The sequence below is a fragment of the Scyliorhinus canicula genome, chromosome 10 (assembly GCF_902713615.1).
Source record: "Scyliorhinus canicula chromosome 10, sScyCan1.1, whole genome shotgun sequence".
NCBI lineage: Eukaryota > Metazoa > Chordata > Chondrichthyes > Carcharhiniformes > Scyliorhinidae > Scyliorhinus > Scyliorhinus canicula.
Genome location: NC_052155.1, coordinates 121,072,885 through 121,088,845, shown reverse-complemented (window position 1 = coordinate 121,088,845; position 15,961 = coordinate 121,072,885). Strand labels below are relative to the sequence as shown.

The window sequence follows — 15,961 nt, the reverse complement described above, 5'->3', positions numbered from 1 at the left end:
TTGTTCCCTTTGAATGATGGGCATTACACTGGTAACAGTACCTGCCAACTGCGGGTTCATTAAAGTACATACTGTCGGCCACAAATTCCTATTAATGGGAAGTTGAAGGGTGACTAATAATTTCCAAACCTTGAGGGGTTAAAGTGGCTGTTAAAAAGGATCTCATATGAACAGTTGAAATGTAACAAAGATATACAATTGCAGATGTATAGAGCTACTTACTCTTGATCTTGCAGAAGACCTCGGAGTTGATTGAGCAGTACCTGCTGATTGGCTGAATGACTCTGTAATGCCTATTCAACAGAAGGTGGCATGCATTTAATTTTCAGATGATCAGTTTATCAAGTGCTATGCATTGGAGGGGAAGCAAAGTCACTAGTTACAGAATCTCAGTTATGTTTATTTCTCAAATAACAAGTTTTGTTAAAGCACTTAGTAAAAATGGAATTTCCTGAACAACCTATGTCTTACAACTGGAAGAGGTTAAGTAACAGCTCTGTTCTTCAAGTTAAAAATAAGAATACAAAAGTTACAAATAACTCACGCAGCCTTGGATAATGATTGAACATATTATGAGAAATGCACAAAGGTTAACAAAGATTAGTATTGCAAGATAGTCGCAAGTATCACTGCATATAAGGGAAGTGCACAATGAAAATAGGATTTATTTTGCATACCCGTATTTGTTCAGTATCGTTTTTCTTTTCTTCTAACTCAGCTCTCAGTTTCTTCAATTCTTGACTCAGAACTTCAATGGTTTCCTGTAAATGGCTGTGAAACAATATTCTGACTTTGAGACTGTCACCTTTTTAAATGTTTGATCACAACGATTTAATCAGGGGCATTTCTTCACTGAAGCTATCAATTACATCATCTTCAATCTTTCCCTTTTGATTGATGAATCAACCATTCGGCCTAAATGCCATCTCAATTACCAAAAAGTTCCTATCATTATTATTTCTTTATAAGAATAACGTTAATTTACAAAAGTGAAATTAGCCAGTCTCATTACTGTTGGACACACAATACAAAAGGACAAACCATTTCAGGGAAATTCTGCAGTAAACTGCAGAGCATAACCACACATTTTGAACACTAATTGAAATATTGAGATGATCATGCATTGACTGAGTGAGCTGTTTAGAACGTACGACAGAGGAATTTAGTGTAGAGTGGGGAGGTGCTTTATTTTGCCTTTTAACATGTAAGCTTCAGGTAGTAAGTATTCAAAATTTTGTTCAGTTCTTAGCGCGTTGTCCAAGTTATTGTGTGTACAGAAAACACAGAGAAAAGATATTGGGTGAGATTCTCGTGCCTCCCAGCGACGTGTTTCTTGACAGTGGGAGACAATTCGCTGTTGGCCAGCGGCGGGATCTTCTGCGCCCACTGCTGTTAATGGGATTTCCCATTGAATCCACCCCATGCCTCCAGGAAAATAGTGGTGGGGATGCGCCGTTTGCAGAAATGGACGATCCCGTCGGAATGAATAGCCAAAGATCTTACCATTGAATCAGACAAAAAGGCACTTACCTATAAATAAGTTCAGACTAAGTCCTGATACAGACTAAGGCCAGAAACTTGGGGCGGGATTCTCCGATCCAGCGGCTAAGTGTTGACACCGTTGTAAAATCCGGAGGGTTTCACGACTGCGTGAACGGGCCACTGTCAGTAGAAATTCTGGCCCGCAAAAGAGGCCAGCACGGGCACGGTGAGAAGCAGGGTGGGAGCAGCCCCAGACTGGTGCGGATAGGCGCGACGCATCAATTACATTGGAACATGTCGCTAAAGGTGCTCGAGCGGCGCTGAGTCCCGAGACCCGCAAGATGGCCGCCGCTCGCCATGCCGCCCTGAAGTTCAGGGACCACGACCTCGATACGATGCTGGATGCGGTCGAATAGAGGAGGACGATCCTGTGCCCCAGACGTGGACACCACCACCCGTGCAGCACCGTCCGGCGTATGTGAAGGGGAGGTGGGCAATGACGTCAGCGCCATGGGGCACACCCCACATGTGGCGACCAGTGCCGGAAGAAGATGCACGACTCACGAGGGCAGGTAGGGTGAGTACACAGTGACGTGCCCCTGGCACCACCCCCGCAAACCATCCACACATGTGAAAGGTGCCCCCCCCCCACCCCCCAGCAAAACCCCATATCTGACACACATCGGCTGCACCCACCCGTGCCAGGCGATTTGGCGAGGTGCCCTCTGCTGCTATGCCATCATATACCAAACATCTGCGCTGCCTGCATCGGACTGCCTAACACTGATGTTTGTTTCCCCCCTCCACAGGAGAAGACTGCCCACAACCACAGGGAATGTGAGAGAAGCAGAGGTGGTCCACCCATACTGCACCCGCTCACCGTCCATGAGCTGAGGGCATTGGACCTCGTAGCGGAGCCGAGGACCGGGATGTTGCCGGCTGTCAGGTCGGAGGCGAACCAGCAAGTGAGACTCCCCCGCCTGACCCCCCTCACATCCACCCCATGCCCCACTGCACGCCCTCATCCCATGCTCCACTGCACCTCCTCACCGCTGGCCACCTGTTGAATGATATGTGTTGTCTTGTGTCTTACAGGACCAGCAGCCGGTGGTCCCGGCCCGTCTGGCGTTCCACGCCCATGGCCAGTGCCAGGCCCAGTGGCCCCCCGGGACGCAGGCCACGGCGGGGAGGCCAGACATCATGGAAGCCCGTCCACTGACACAGAGACCCAGGAGGCAGAGACACAGAGAACGGACACACAGGACACTGAAAGCCAGGAAACGGACACCCAGGACCTAGATATGCACACGACACAGAGGACTGACACCCAGAGGACTGACAGCCAGAGGACTGACACCCAGAGGACTGACACCCAGAGGACTGACAGCCAGAGGACTGACACCCAGAGGACTGACAGCCAGAGGACTGACACCCAGAGGACTGACAGCCAGAGGACTGACACCCAGAGGACTGACAGCCAGAGGACTGACAGCCAGAGGACTGACACCCAGGACACTGACACCCAGAGGACTGACACCCAGGACACTGACACCCAGAGGACTGACACCCAGGACACTGACAGCCAGAGGACTGACAGCCAGAGGACTGACACCCAGAGGACTGACACCCAGAGGACTGACAGCCAGAGGACTGACACCCAGAGGACTGACACCCAGAGGACTGACACATAGAGGACTGACAGCCAGAGGACTGACACCCAGAGGACTGACACCCAGAGGACTGACACCCAGGACACTGACACCCAGGACACTGACACCCAGAGGACTGACACTCAGGACACTGACAGCCAGAGGACTGACACCCAGAGGACTGACACCCAGAGGACTGACACCCAGAGGACGGCAACCCAGAGGACTGACACCCAGAGGACTGACACCCAGAGGACTGACACCCAGAGGACTGACACCTAGAGGACTGACACCCAGAGGACTGACACCCAGAGGACTGACACCCAGAGGACGGCAACCCAGAGGACTGACACCCAGAGGACTGACACCCAGGACACTGACACCCAGAGGACTGACACCCAGAGGACGGCAACCCAGAGGACTGACACCCAGAGGACTGACACCCAGGACACTGACAGCCAGAGGACTGACACCCAGAGGACTGACACCCAGGACACTGACAGCCAGAGGACTGACACCCAGAGGACTGACACCTAGAGGACTGACACCCAGAGGACGGCAACCCAGAGGACTGACACCCAGAGGACTGACACCCAGAGGACTGACACCTAGAGGACTGACACCCAGAGGACTGACACCCAGAGGACTGACACCCAGAGGACGGCAACCCAGAGGACTGACAGACCGGACAGTGAAACGCAGACAGGTACGAATCAGGGCCCATCGGGCCAGGGGTCGACGCAGGACACCCTGGTCTTTGGCCTGGACGACAACGTTGACTTCTCGGCACTGCTATTTCCTACACCCTCCACCATCGCAGAGACTATCTCCTCGGTTGGGCACTTTAGTGATGAGGCTTCTGGGACACTGACTGGTGCGCACCACACAACCGTACCGGTATAGCAGGTGGAGGTAGGAGCATCCGAGGGGCCGGACGGTCGGAGGGCAGGTCAGCCCCAGCAACCAGCTGCCGCCCAGACGGTTCCCGGATTCCTGGACTTAGCAGACCCACCCATACGCCATATGCAGTTAGACACCCAGGGACTAGACAACGGGATGACGGCCAGCTTCCAGCAGCTGAAGACGCAGGTGGAGGAGTCTATCAGCATCCAGGAGCAGGGAGTGGTGCCGATCATAGCTGCCACCCAGGCCGACATTGCGCGGGTAGCGTCCACGGTAGAGGCAATGGGGGCAATGGTGTCGGCCATGGGTCAGGTCATGCAAGGCATGGGGCTTCTTATGAATGCGTCATCCGTGGCCCAGGACAGGGCTGCCCTCTCACATGCCGCCATGTGCCAGAGCCAGCTGGACATTGCAGCCACGCTCCGCAGTCTTGCTGAGTCTTAGCAGGCCATGGCCCAGTCTCAGCAGGCCATCGCTAAGAGCATCGCCGGCCTTGCCCACGTGCTGGATGGCGTTGCACAGGCCCAGAGGGAGGTGGCGCGGTCCCAGACGGGGATGGGCCACTCCCTGAGCTCCATTGCTGCTGACGTTTGGACCCTGGTCGATACCACAGCGGGCCTCAAGGACTGTCAGCGCCAGGTGTCGGTGGTGCCTCGGGGCTTGTCTCTGCTTGCACCCCCGTCCCAGAGAGAACCACTGGGCACCCCGAGCGAGGTGGAGGGGCTGGGGCCTGTGCCGCTGACTCCTGCAGGGGAGGTCCAGGAACACCGCAGCACCTCTGACTCTCCCCATTCCGTCCCTAGTGCATCTGGTGGGCAGCGGGCAGAACAGGGTGGCACCATGCCATCCAGGACGCCCGAGGAGCAGCCAGGCCCATCCAGGCCAGGCCGCCCCAGGAAACGAGCGCCAACGGAGAGCCAAGTCGCAGGGCAGGAGTCCCAGCAGTCCGCCTCCACTCCTGCTGTACTGTCTGGGGAAGCACAGAGACGTAGTGGTAGGGCCCATAAAGCCAGGAAGTTAGACACCGAGTAAGTTGGCACGGGTGCAGGGCACAGTTTAGTTATAGGGGCTAGCGCACGTATATATGACCTCTCTAATTAAATTCACCGTTACACCAATGCAAGCTGCATCTGTGCTATGTCCGATGCCTGCGGGGTCGGGTAGGGGACTGAGTGCCACTGTGGTCGAGGGGTTAGGGAACTTAATCCCCGGTGGGTGTGATGTGCGCCCCCCGCATCCCCCCACCGTCTACGCTACCCCGCCCCCAGCGATTCAACAGGGCCATTTGATGGAGTGTCCAGCCCGCTTACAGGGACCACCCGGCGGAGGGTGTAGATGTGGCCATGAGTCAGACAGTGTTTAATAATTACAAGCTCACAGCTCATCGCAGTGCCACCGTGCCCCCTGCAGCCCATCCCTCTGCCTCAGCCGCTGCTGCCTCCGCCTCTCTGAGCTGCCGACGCTGCCAAGGAGCTGCATGCAGGGCAGCGGCCCCATCCACGGCGGCCAACATCACTGGCTGGTGACCTAACATTATGATCTGCAGTGGGTGTTGCGGGTAGACAACAGGTTTAACCATGCCGTATGGCCCCCTCCACAACCATATACCATGGGCTTCATGGATGCCCTGATTGGCCAGTTGCACGTCCCTCATGATGGCGCCACCGATGGATGGCACTGCCCTCACTGGGGGCTGCCATGGCTGCGGCCCTGGACCTACTCGCCGGTGGTGCCGCCATCTGGGTGGGCCCCCCCGAGGGGGGTCCGGCACCGATACGCACGGCTGGGGGCTCGCGCTGAGCCAGTGGTCAGGGTCGGTGCCCATCAGCCTGGCCGCCGTAATGGCAGACACCGCCATCCACGGCGGCCCGGCTCCAGCCGGCGGTGCTGTTCTGCGCACGTCCCCCCTGTGGTGATGTGCATCACTGTAAATACACAAGGGGTTAATGTAAATACATGTAGACTAGCTAGAGGGAGCACCAGAGACATGACACACAGACACTCAACCAATAGATCAGCTGGATAGGACACAACCAATGGGCATTCACGATACACACAGAGGTGACACGACCACAGGAGGGCCTTCCACCAACCCATATATAAAGGACACTACATACATGATCTGCCTCTTTCCAGTGGAGACACTCAGTGAGTAGAGACACAGGGTTGATTCAATATCACTCCCACCACGTGGATTGTAGCAGACTGGTTAGTCAGTCTGGGTAGCTATAGTAGGATTAACAGTAGTGTCGAACCCGAGTTATAGAAGTATAAATGGTTTAATAAACGTGTTGAAGTTATCTCCACGTCTGAACCTTCCTTTGTCAAGTGCACCACAAGGAAGCCGCTTATGCTACACCTAGAGCATAACAGGACAGGTACCAGAGTGAACTGTTTCAATCCATATAGCCATAACTCAGCGTACAATGACAACCAGCAATAATACCCAGGCGAGATGATCGTGGTTCCACAGCGGTTCCAGTGCCACGGCGATCTCCGCGAAAACTGGCGGGCATTCCGGCAAAGGTTTGAAATCTTCCTGGTAGCAGCCGACCTACAAGACGTGGCCGATGCTGAAAAGACAGAGCTTCTGCTCACCATCGCCGGTGCCAGAGCAAAAGAAATCTTTAAAACATTCAAGTTCTCCAAAAGGCAAAACAGGAGCAACTTCCAGGCAGTCCTGGATAAATTCGGTAAATACTGTGGAAAAAAAACACACTCCAACCAGCAGAAAACGGTAAGAGATGCGCCAGTACTCACCACGAGGCCGAGATCCCGGAGCAGAGAACAATTTTGATTGGTGGCCATCTTTGTAAAGGTACTGCACATGCGCAGTTGCACGAGAAGCGCTCAGAACAGGATGGTCCGTTTGCGCATGCGCGAGAAGCCGCGCATGTGCAATTGCGAAAACGGCCCCCAGTACAGGAACAGCGATATGCGCATGCGCAAACGCTTCCTACATCTGATGTCACATGTGTCATGACATCAGAGGCCCCAGACCACGCCCATTTAAAGGGGAAACGTCCCAAATCATGAAAAAAATCTCTTAAAGCACAGAGGCACTCGACGATCACTGGGAGACCAATGGTGACTCCGGTGACACCACGTTACTTCCAACCTCATTCGTTCGAACCTCTCCACAAGTCAATGCATTCCTGCATGTTCCGACTCCAGACGTGCAGCTTCACGAAATCTCAGCTGACTCCAGTGAACCTGCTGAGACTCCAAATGGGGAGCACCGATAAACCACAGCTGACTCAGGTGACGCAAGCCAGACTCCAGATGGGGAGCATCAACAAACCAACACTGACTCAGGTGAAACAGACCAGACTCCAGATGGGGAGCAACCAAATGCCGACTCTGATTCATGTAAGCCGGATTTTACTCCAGACAGTGAGTGCCGCAACCTCAGTGATGGCACGCTCAGGGTGACAGCAGATGCCACAACAACAGGAGATGGATCACTTGACAATTACACTGGGTCAGTAATAACAAGCAGTGGCTACAGTCTAAGAGCAATACACCAATATTCACCACAGCTATCCTTCCAAGCGATACCTACACATTCTTTCCACACCAGCAGTGCAGTCAATGACAGTTTATGCTGGACAAACCCAGTATTCAGGAATGCAGCAGCCAGCAGTCTATGCAGCATATTCTCAACCAGGCCAGCACTACGGATTGGAATCGAGACCGAAGGAGGACTACCGGAAGCGCAATCTGCACTACAGACTGGATGCCTTAGTTACAGCCCAGGATTTGCTGCACCCCAGCCTGGCCAAAGGCCATATTCCTATCAGATTCAAGGTTCTAGTTTCACACCATCACCCGGTATTTATACGAGCAGCAATTCTGTTTCCAATTCGACAAGCTTCAACAGTTCTCATCAGGATTACCCTTCCTACACAGCATTTGGCCAAAACCAGTATGCACAGTATTATCCAACTTCAACATATGGCACATATATGACCTCGAATGATACTGTTGATGGTACCTCTTCAACGTCAACAACTTATCAGCTACAAGATGCCATCTAACATCACTATCACAAACTTCGAAAAAAAAAAGGGACTCCAAATCAGACAGCGAAGTGATTTGACCACTTCTTGGTTCCTGTGGCACAGGGACGTTGATGACGTTCATAAGGACCTGCCACCATCATATTCACCAACCCACCAAGAGAGACATTTGACCATGATGATTGATGGTTTTTGGACTCACACAAATAATTTGGACTTAATGTTTAATCACTGTTTTCCTGACTGGTACATACCATAACTTATCTGCCTGTCTTTGGTTCAATTTTCTTTAAGTATACAGAAAATATGTAACATGTACAAAAGGGGGGATGTGGTGATGTGCATCACTGTAAATACACAAGGGGTTAATATAAATACATGTAGCCTAGCTAGACACTAGAGGGAGCACCAGAGACATGAAACACAGACACTCAACCAATAGATCAGTTAGATAGGACACAACCAATGGGCATTCACGATACACACAGAGGTGACACGACCACAGGAGGGCATTACACCAACCCATATATAAAGGACACCACACACATGATCTGCCTCTTTCCAGTGGAGACAGTCAGTGAGTAGAGATACAGGGTTGATTCACTATCACTCCCACCACGTGGATTGTAGCAGACTGGTTAGTCAGTCTGAGTAGCTATAATAGGATTAACAGTAGTGTCGAACCCGAGTAATAGAAGTGTAAATAGTTTAATAAACGTGAAGTTATCTCCACGTCTGAACCTTCCTTTGTCAAGTGCACCACAAGGAAGCTGCTTATGCTACACCTAGAGCATAACAGGACATCCGCCCCCAACCTGGAGGCCCTCCCCATCACACCCCTCACCCCCCCAGCCATGGCCGTGCCCATCCTGCCACCCAGAGGTCCCCTCACGCCGATTCCCTTACTTCTTGCTTCCGGTTTGTGAGCCAGTACGACTGGCTCATGATTTTTAAAAGCAGGTTAGAACGGTGCCTGCGTGACCTGGGGTCATGCCGTCAGTAATTCAGCCCGTCCAGACCACAGAATCGTCGGGGCCCCGGAGAATCGCTAAACGGAGCCCCTCCGGCTATTCTCCGGGCCTCTCGGAGCGATCACGACCATGCATGTTGGGAGAATTGTGAAATGGAGTCGGACCGGCGTCGCGCAGAAAAACGGCGGCTGGGGATGCTCCCAACTAGCGCGGGCTCAGAGGATCCGGCCCTTGATCTCCATCTGCATGAGAATGCCAGAAGAGGCCCAAATCCGGATATCCTACCCACACAATGTTTGGGTGGTAGTGAGAATAGGGGTGGATTACAAATCACCCGTTTTTAAAAAATTAGTTTACATGAGGCGGGATTCTGCGATTTTCAGGCTATATCCTGACGGCGACGTAGGAACGGTGGTGTTTTATGACCTAAAAATCGGTGCAAAACGGTCACCGATCCTCCGTTTCGTGTGGGGCTACCAGGCACACAGCGTAGAGAACCCGGCTGTAGCTGCGGATACGGCCGGAGAATTGCTGGGTCCGTGGCCGCGCATGCACATGGCGGCGGCCTACAGCGGTAGCGGCGTGCAATATGGTGCCGGCCATGCGCGGACCCAGCCTGCCAAATAGTGCCCTCCCTTTGGCCAGTCCCGCGACTCCTGGACCACCTCCAAATAGTGCCCAGCCCCTGCCGAAGTTCACACTGCCCATGGATCGGTTCGCCCCCGACTGTGGTAGCGCTGCACTGAGTCCGCAGCCGCCACACCAAGTTCCCGACAAAAAATAGCATGAGACCCCCACGCTGTCGGGGGTGGTGGATCGGGGAGGGGGGGCCTCAGGTAACATTCTGAGGCCGCTGGTGCGGCGTACTCCTAGAGTATGCCGCTGTGGACGGAGCGGAGCATCGCAAAAGCGGTGCCGCCCCCGATTCCATCGCAAACGGGTATTCTCCGGCCGATTGCCATTTCGGCATCGGCAACTGAAGAATCCCGCCCAAGATGTGGGCGTCGCTTTCTGTACCAGCATTTGTTGCACATCCCTAACTGCCCTCCATTTCAGAGGACCTTTGGAAGTCAACATTGCTGTGGATCTGGTGTTACATGTAGGCCCGACCAGGTAAGGACTTTTTAAAGAGTTTTTACAACAATTGACAATGGTTTGATGGTCATCATCTATGTTTCACAAAGGCACCAGCTGTATAAATACGTAGCTACCTCCATTCGTATGGGAAAGGTGTCCTACAGTGAAAATCGCACTGAAGCAGTCTCGAAAACATGTGCTGCTTTGGACTCTGGAATGGTTCCGACAGATTGGAATGATGCTAATATAACCTCACTATTCAAAAAGGTGGGTAGAGAGAAAACCGGGAACTATAGACCAGTGAGCCTAACGTCAGTAGTCGGGAAGTTGCTAGAGACAATCTCAAGGATTTCCTAGCACCTCATTTGGAAAGCAGTGGTATAATCAGGCAAAGTCAGCATGAATTTACAAAAGCAAAATTATACTTGACATATCTATTAGAATTCTTTGAAGATATAAGTCATAGAGTTGACTAGGGAGAACCACTGGATGTGGTTTATTTAGACTTTCAGAAGGCTTTCAACAAGTTCTCACATAGCAGAGTACCATGTAAAGTTAAAGCACATGGGATTTTGGCTAGTGTCTTGAGATGGATAGAAAGCTGGTTAGCAGACAGGAAGCAAAACTTTGGAATAAATGGGTCTTTTTCCAAATGGCAGGCAGTGACTAGTGGGGTACTACAGGGATCTGTGCTAAGACCCCAACTGTTCACATTATATATTAATGATTTGGATGAGGGTACTAACTCTCATATTATGTCCAAATTTTCAGATGATACAAAATTGGGTGGGAGGGTGAGCTGTGAGGAGGATGCAGAGATACTTCAGCGGACTTTAGACAGGTTACGTGGGGGGGCATACTGCAATTGTATAAGGCATTTGTGAGGCTACACCTGGAGTATTGTGTGCAGTTTGGTGTCCTTATCTGAGAAAGAATGGGCGGAATTCTCCGACCCCCCCCCCCCCCCCCTCCCCCCCCCCCCCCCCGGCAGGGTCAGGGAATCGCCCGGGGCCGGCGTAAATCCCGCCCCCGTGTGGCCAGGATTCTGCCCCCCGCGGCGATTCTTCGGCCCGCGATGGGCCGAAGTCCCGCCGCTGTCAGGCCTCTCCTACCGACGTGGTTTAAACCACCTCTGTGCCGGCGGGATTGGCGGCGCGAGCGGGCCCCCGGGGTCCTGGGGGGGCGCGGGGCGATCGGACACCGGGGGGGTGCCCCTACGGTGGCCTGGCCCGCGATCGGGGTCCACCGATCGGCGGGCGGGCCAGTGCCGTGGGGGCACTCTTTTTCTTCCGTGCCGCCACGGCCTCCACCATGGCGGAGGCGGGAGAAACCCCCTCCACCGCGCATGCGCCGGTGGTGACGTCAGCGGGTGCTGATGCTCCGGCACATGCGCGGACTCATGGCGACCGCCGAAGGCCTTTCAGCCAGCCCCGACGCCGATCGGCGTAGCGCCAAAGGCCATTGGCGCCAGTCGGCGGAGCGGGAGCCACTCTGGTGCGGGCCTAGCCCCCAAAGGTTGGGGAGGCCCAACGCTGGAGTGGTTGGCGCCACTCCGCTATGCCGGGACCCCCCGCCCCGCCGGATAGGGGAGAATTTTGCCCATGTTCTTGGTATGGAGGGAGTGCAGCACAGGTTTACCAGGCTGATTTGTGGGATGGCGGGATTGTCACATGAGGAGAGACTAAGCCAGTTAGGATTATGTTATTGGAGTTTAGAACAATGAGAGGGAATCTCATTGAAACGTATAACAGGATTAGATGGGGTAGATTCAGAAAGAATGTTTCCAATGGTGTGGGAGTCCAGAACTAGGGGCCTTAGTTTGAGGATAAGGGGAAACATTTCTTCACCCAGAGAATCTGTGGAATTCACGACCAGAAAAAGTAGTTGAGGCAAAAATGTGTTTTTTCAAAGAGTTAGATATAGCTCTTGGGGCTGAAGGGATTTGGGCGAAGGCTGGATTGTGGCAATGAACTTGATGATCAGCCATGATCATGATGAATAGTGGAGTAGCCTTGGAGGGGTCAAATGGCTTCTTCCTGCTTCTATTTTCTATGTATGTTTCTATGTATTAATTTGATTGGTGTCTGAAACCAAAATATGCAGAATAGACCTGGCCGGAGCAGATCTGAAACTTGTGAATTCATTTGGATACGATCCTGGGACACGTTTGCGGGAGGTATAGCATCCATTGTGAGAGGTAAGGCACCCTTTGGGCAGGTTGTGTGTCTTTAAGATTGTTAGAAGTAGACATGATTGTTGTATATAAATATATAAACCTATTGGAACTATCAAAGCTCACTAGAACTATCAAGCTGTCAAGGGATTTGACTCTGCTGGTCCTTAAATTTAAAAAAAAGTGAAGTTTAAAAAAAAAGTGCCAATATTCATTCTGTCTATGGACATAAGCCTGAGGGCGATCAATATAGGATTTGTGTTTTAGATCAATCAGCATGTTTTCTTTACATAGCAACATAATCAATATACACATAACTTCCCTTTATGTCAGAATACATCCTGAGGGGGCATCAGGAGACATGGAGGTGGATAGAGGGATATAAGGTGGCAGAGAGGGATTGAAGGACCATGGCACTCCAACACTGCAGCATTCCCTCAGCACTGCACTGGGGCATCTGCCTTGATTTAAGCACTAAAGTAGAACTTTACTGCAACCAATTGAGCCACTGCTGACACACATTAAGAAAATCAGGATGGGGAACTGAATATTGCAAAGGGAAAATATTGAGAACAGATAGAGGGGTAAAAAAGGGTTGGGGTTGGAGCAGTACTTTTTAGAGATAGCATAATAGCTGTCGAGAAAAGTGAAGCAGCCATCAATAAGTCAGAAATAGAATCTACGTGGACAGAGATAAAAAGTAATTAAGAATCAATCACACTGGTAGGTGGAATTTACAGATCACACAATAATGGAAGGGAAATGGAGGAATAAATATTCAAACACATTAGAAAGTAAAAATAGAGAAATTTAATCATGGGGAATTTCACTTTCCTCAAAATTAATTGGTCAGAAGAGGTCAGTAAAGTGGATAAATGAATGGAATTCCTACAGTGGAAACAGGATTTATTTCTAACCCAGCATGTTTGAATCTAGTAATGGAGTGAACCATAGCATATAAGAGAAGTAGAAGTCATGGAACATTTAGGCAATAGTGATCGTAACATGGAAAGATGGATAAACAATAGGGTTCTTGTGGGTGATTTTAACTGTCCTTATATTGACTGGGACACACTTACTGCTAGAGGCATGGATGGAGCAGAATTTATAAGTAGCATCCATGAGGGTTTCCTGAAACAATATGTAAATAGCCCAACTCGGGAAGGGGCCACATTAGACCTGGTGCTGGGAAATGAGCCCGGCCAGGTGATTGAAGTTTCAGTGGGAGAACATTTCGGGAACAGTGATCATAATTCTGTAAGTTTTAAGCTGCTTATGGAAAAGGACAAGAGTGGTCCTCAGGTGAAGGTGTTAGACTGGGAGATGGTTAATTACAACAGGATTCGGCAGATTCTGGAGAGTGTTGACTGGGCGAGGCTGTTTGAGGGAAAATCAACATCTGGTATGTGGGTGGCTTTCAAATATCAGTTGATTAGAATTCAGGACCGGCATGTACCTGTGAGGACAAAAGAAAAGGGTGGCAAGTATAGAGAACCCTGGATAACGAGTGATATTATGAACCTTGTCAAAAAGAAAAAGGAAGCATTTGTAAGGTCTAAAAGGCTTAGGCCAAATGAAGCCCTTGAAGAATATAAAGCAAGTAGGAAGGAACTTAAGGTAGGAGTTAGGAAGGCTAAAAGGGGTCATGAAATGTCATTGGAAAACAGGATTAAGGAAAATCCTGAGGCGTTGTATCCATATGTAAAGAGCAAGATGTTTGCCATAGAAAAGGTTGGTCCATTCAAAGATATTGGAGGGAATCTATGTATGGAACCAGAGGAAATGGGAGAGATACTAAATGAATACTTTGCCTCAGTATTCACCAAAGAGAAGGACTTGGTGGATGAGGAGTATAGGGTAGCGTGTGTAGATATTCTGAGTCACGTTGATATTAATAAAGAGGTGTTGGGCATCTTAAAAAGCATTAAAGTAGGTAAGTCCCCATGGCCTGATAGATCTACCCCAGAATATTGAGGGAGGATTGGAAGGAAATTGCAGGGACCTCGATAGTAATCTTTGTATCCTCATTGGCTACAGGTGAAGTTCCAGAGGTCTGAAGAGTAGCCAATGTTGTTCCATTGTTTAAGAAGGGCAGCAGGGATAATCCAGCAAATTATAAACTGATGAGCTTTACGTCAGTGGTAGGGAAATTATTAGAAAAGATTCGAAGAGATAGGATTTCTTCACAATTGGAAACAAATGGACTAATTAGTGATGGGCAGCATGGTTTTGTGAAGGGAGGTCGCGCCTCATCAATTTGATCAAGTTTTTCGAGGAAGTGACAAAGATGATAGATGAGGGAAAGGCAGTAGATGTTGTATACATGAACAATGTATCTCATGGTATAGTGGTACAAAAGATGAAGTCACGTGGGATCAGAGGAGAGCTGGCAAGTTGGATACAGAACTGGCTTGGGCACAGAAGACAGAGGGTAGCAGTAGAAGGGTGCTTTTCTGAATGGAATGCTGTGACTAGCGGCGTTCCACAGGGATCAGTTCTGGTACCTTTGTTGTTTGTGGTGTATATAAATGATTTGGAAGAAAATGTAGCTGGTCTGATTAGTAAGTTCGTAGACGACGCAAAAATTGGCGGAGTTGAGGATTGTCAGAGCATACAGCAGGATATAAACTGGTTGAAGTCTTGGGCCGAGAAATGGTAGATAGAGTTTAATCCAGACAAGTGTAAGGTAATGCACTTTGGAAGGTTCAATACATGTAGGTACACAATACACAATAAATGGTAGAACTCTTACGAGTACTGACAGGCAGAGAGATCTGAACATGTGTGTCCACCGATCATTGAAAGTGGCAACGCATGTGGATAAGGTGGTCAAGAAGGCATAAGGCTTGCTGGCTTTCATCGGTCGGGACATTGAATATAAAAATTGGCAAGTCATGTTGCAGCTGTACAGGACCTCGAGTCAGGCCTCATTTGGAATATTGTGCACAATTCTGGTCGCCACACTACCAGAAGGATGTGAATGCGTTGGAGAGGATACAGAAGCGGTTTACTAGGATGTTGCCTGATATGGAGGGCATTAGCTATGAGGAGAGGTTAGATACACTCGGTCTATTCTCACTGGAACAATGGAGGTTGCGAGAAGACCTGATAGACGTCGACAAGATTATGAGTGGCATGGACAGAGTGGACAGTCAGATGCTCTTTCCTAGGATAGGCAATTCAAGTACAAGGTTCAAGGGGCAGCACGGTAGCATGGTGGTTAGCATAAATGCTTCACAGCTCCAGGGTCCCAGGTTCGGTTCCCGGCTGGGTCACTGTCTGTGCGGAGTCTGCACGTCCTCCCCGTGTGTGCGTGGGTTTCCTCCCACAGTCCAAAGATGTGCGGGTTAGGTGGATTGGCCATGCTAAATTGCCCGTAGTGTCCTAAAAATTAAGGTTGGGGGGGTTGTTGGGTTACGGGTATAGGGTGGATACGTGGGTTTGAGTAGGGTGATCATTGCTCGGCACAACATCGAGGGCCGAAGGGCCTGTTCTGTGCTGTACTGTTAAAAAAAAAAGTACTCGGGGACATAGGTTTAAAGTGGGTGGGGAAAAGTTTAGAACAGATGTGCGAGGCAAGTTGTTTTACACAGAGGGTGGTAAATATATGGAAAGCGCTGCCTGGGGAGGCGGTGGGAGTAGGTACTGTTATGTTGGAATCCAGGAATCTTAGCACCGCTTTCTTGT

The 15,961-nt window shown here is 50.6% G+C and overlaps 1 protein-coding gene across 6 annotated transcripts in view; it reads right to left on the bottom strand.

Moving 5' to 3' along the window:
- Positions 1 to 15,961, bottom strand: part of LOC119972633 (putative leucine-rich repeat-containing protein DDB_G0290503) — a 590,251-nt gene that overhangs the window by 55,796 nt on the left and 518,494 nt on the right. For all 6 annotated transcript variants that reach the window (XM_038809653.1, XM_038809656.1, XM_038809657.1 and 3 more), the window contains 2 exons: positions 678 to 771; positions 223 to 293 (listed from right to left, as the gene is read on the bottom strand). In XM_038809653.1, coding sequence (XP_038665581.1) covers positions 223 to 293; positions 678 to 771 — 165 coding nt within the window. The remainder of the gene's footprint in view (positions 1 to 222; positions 294 to 677; positions 772 to 15,961) is intronic.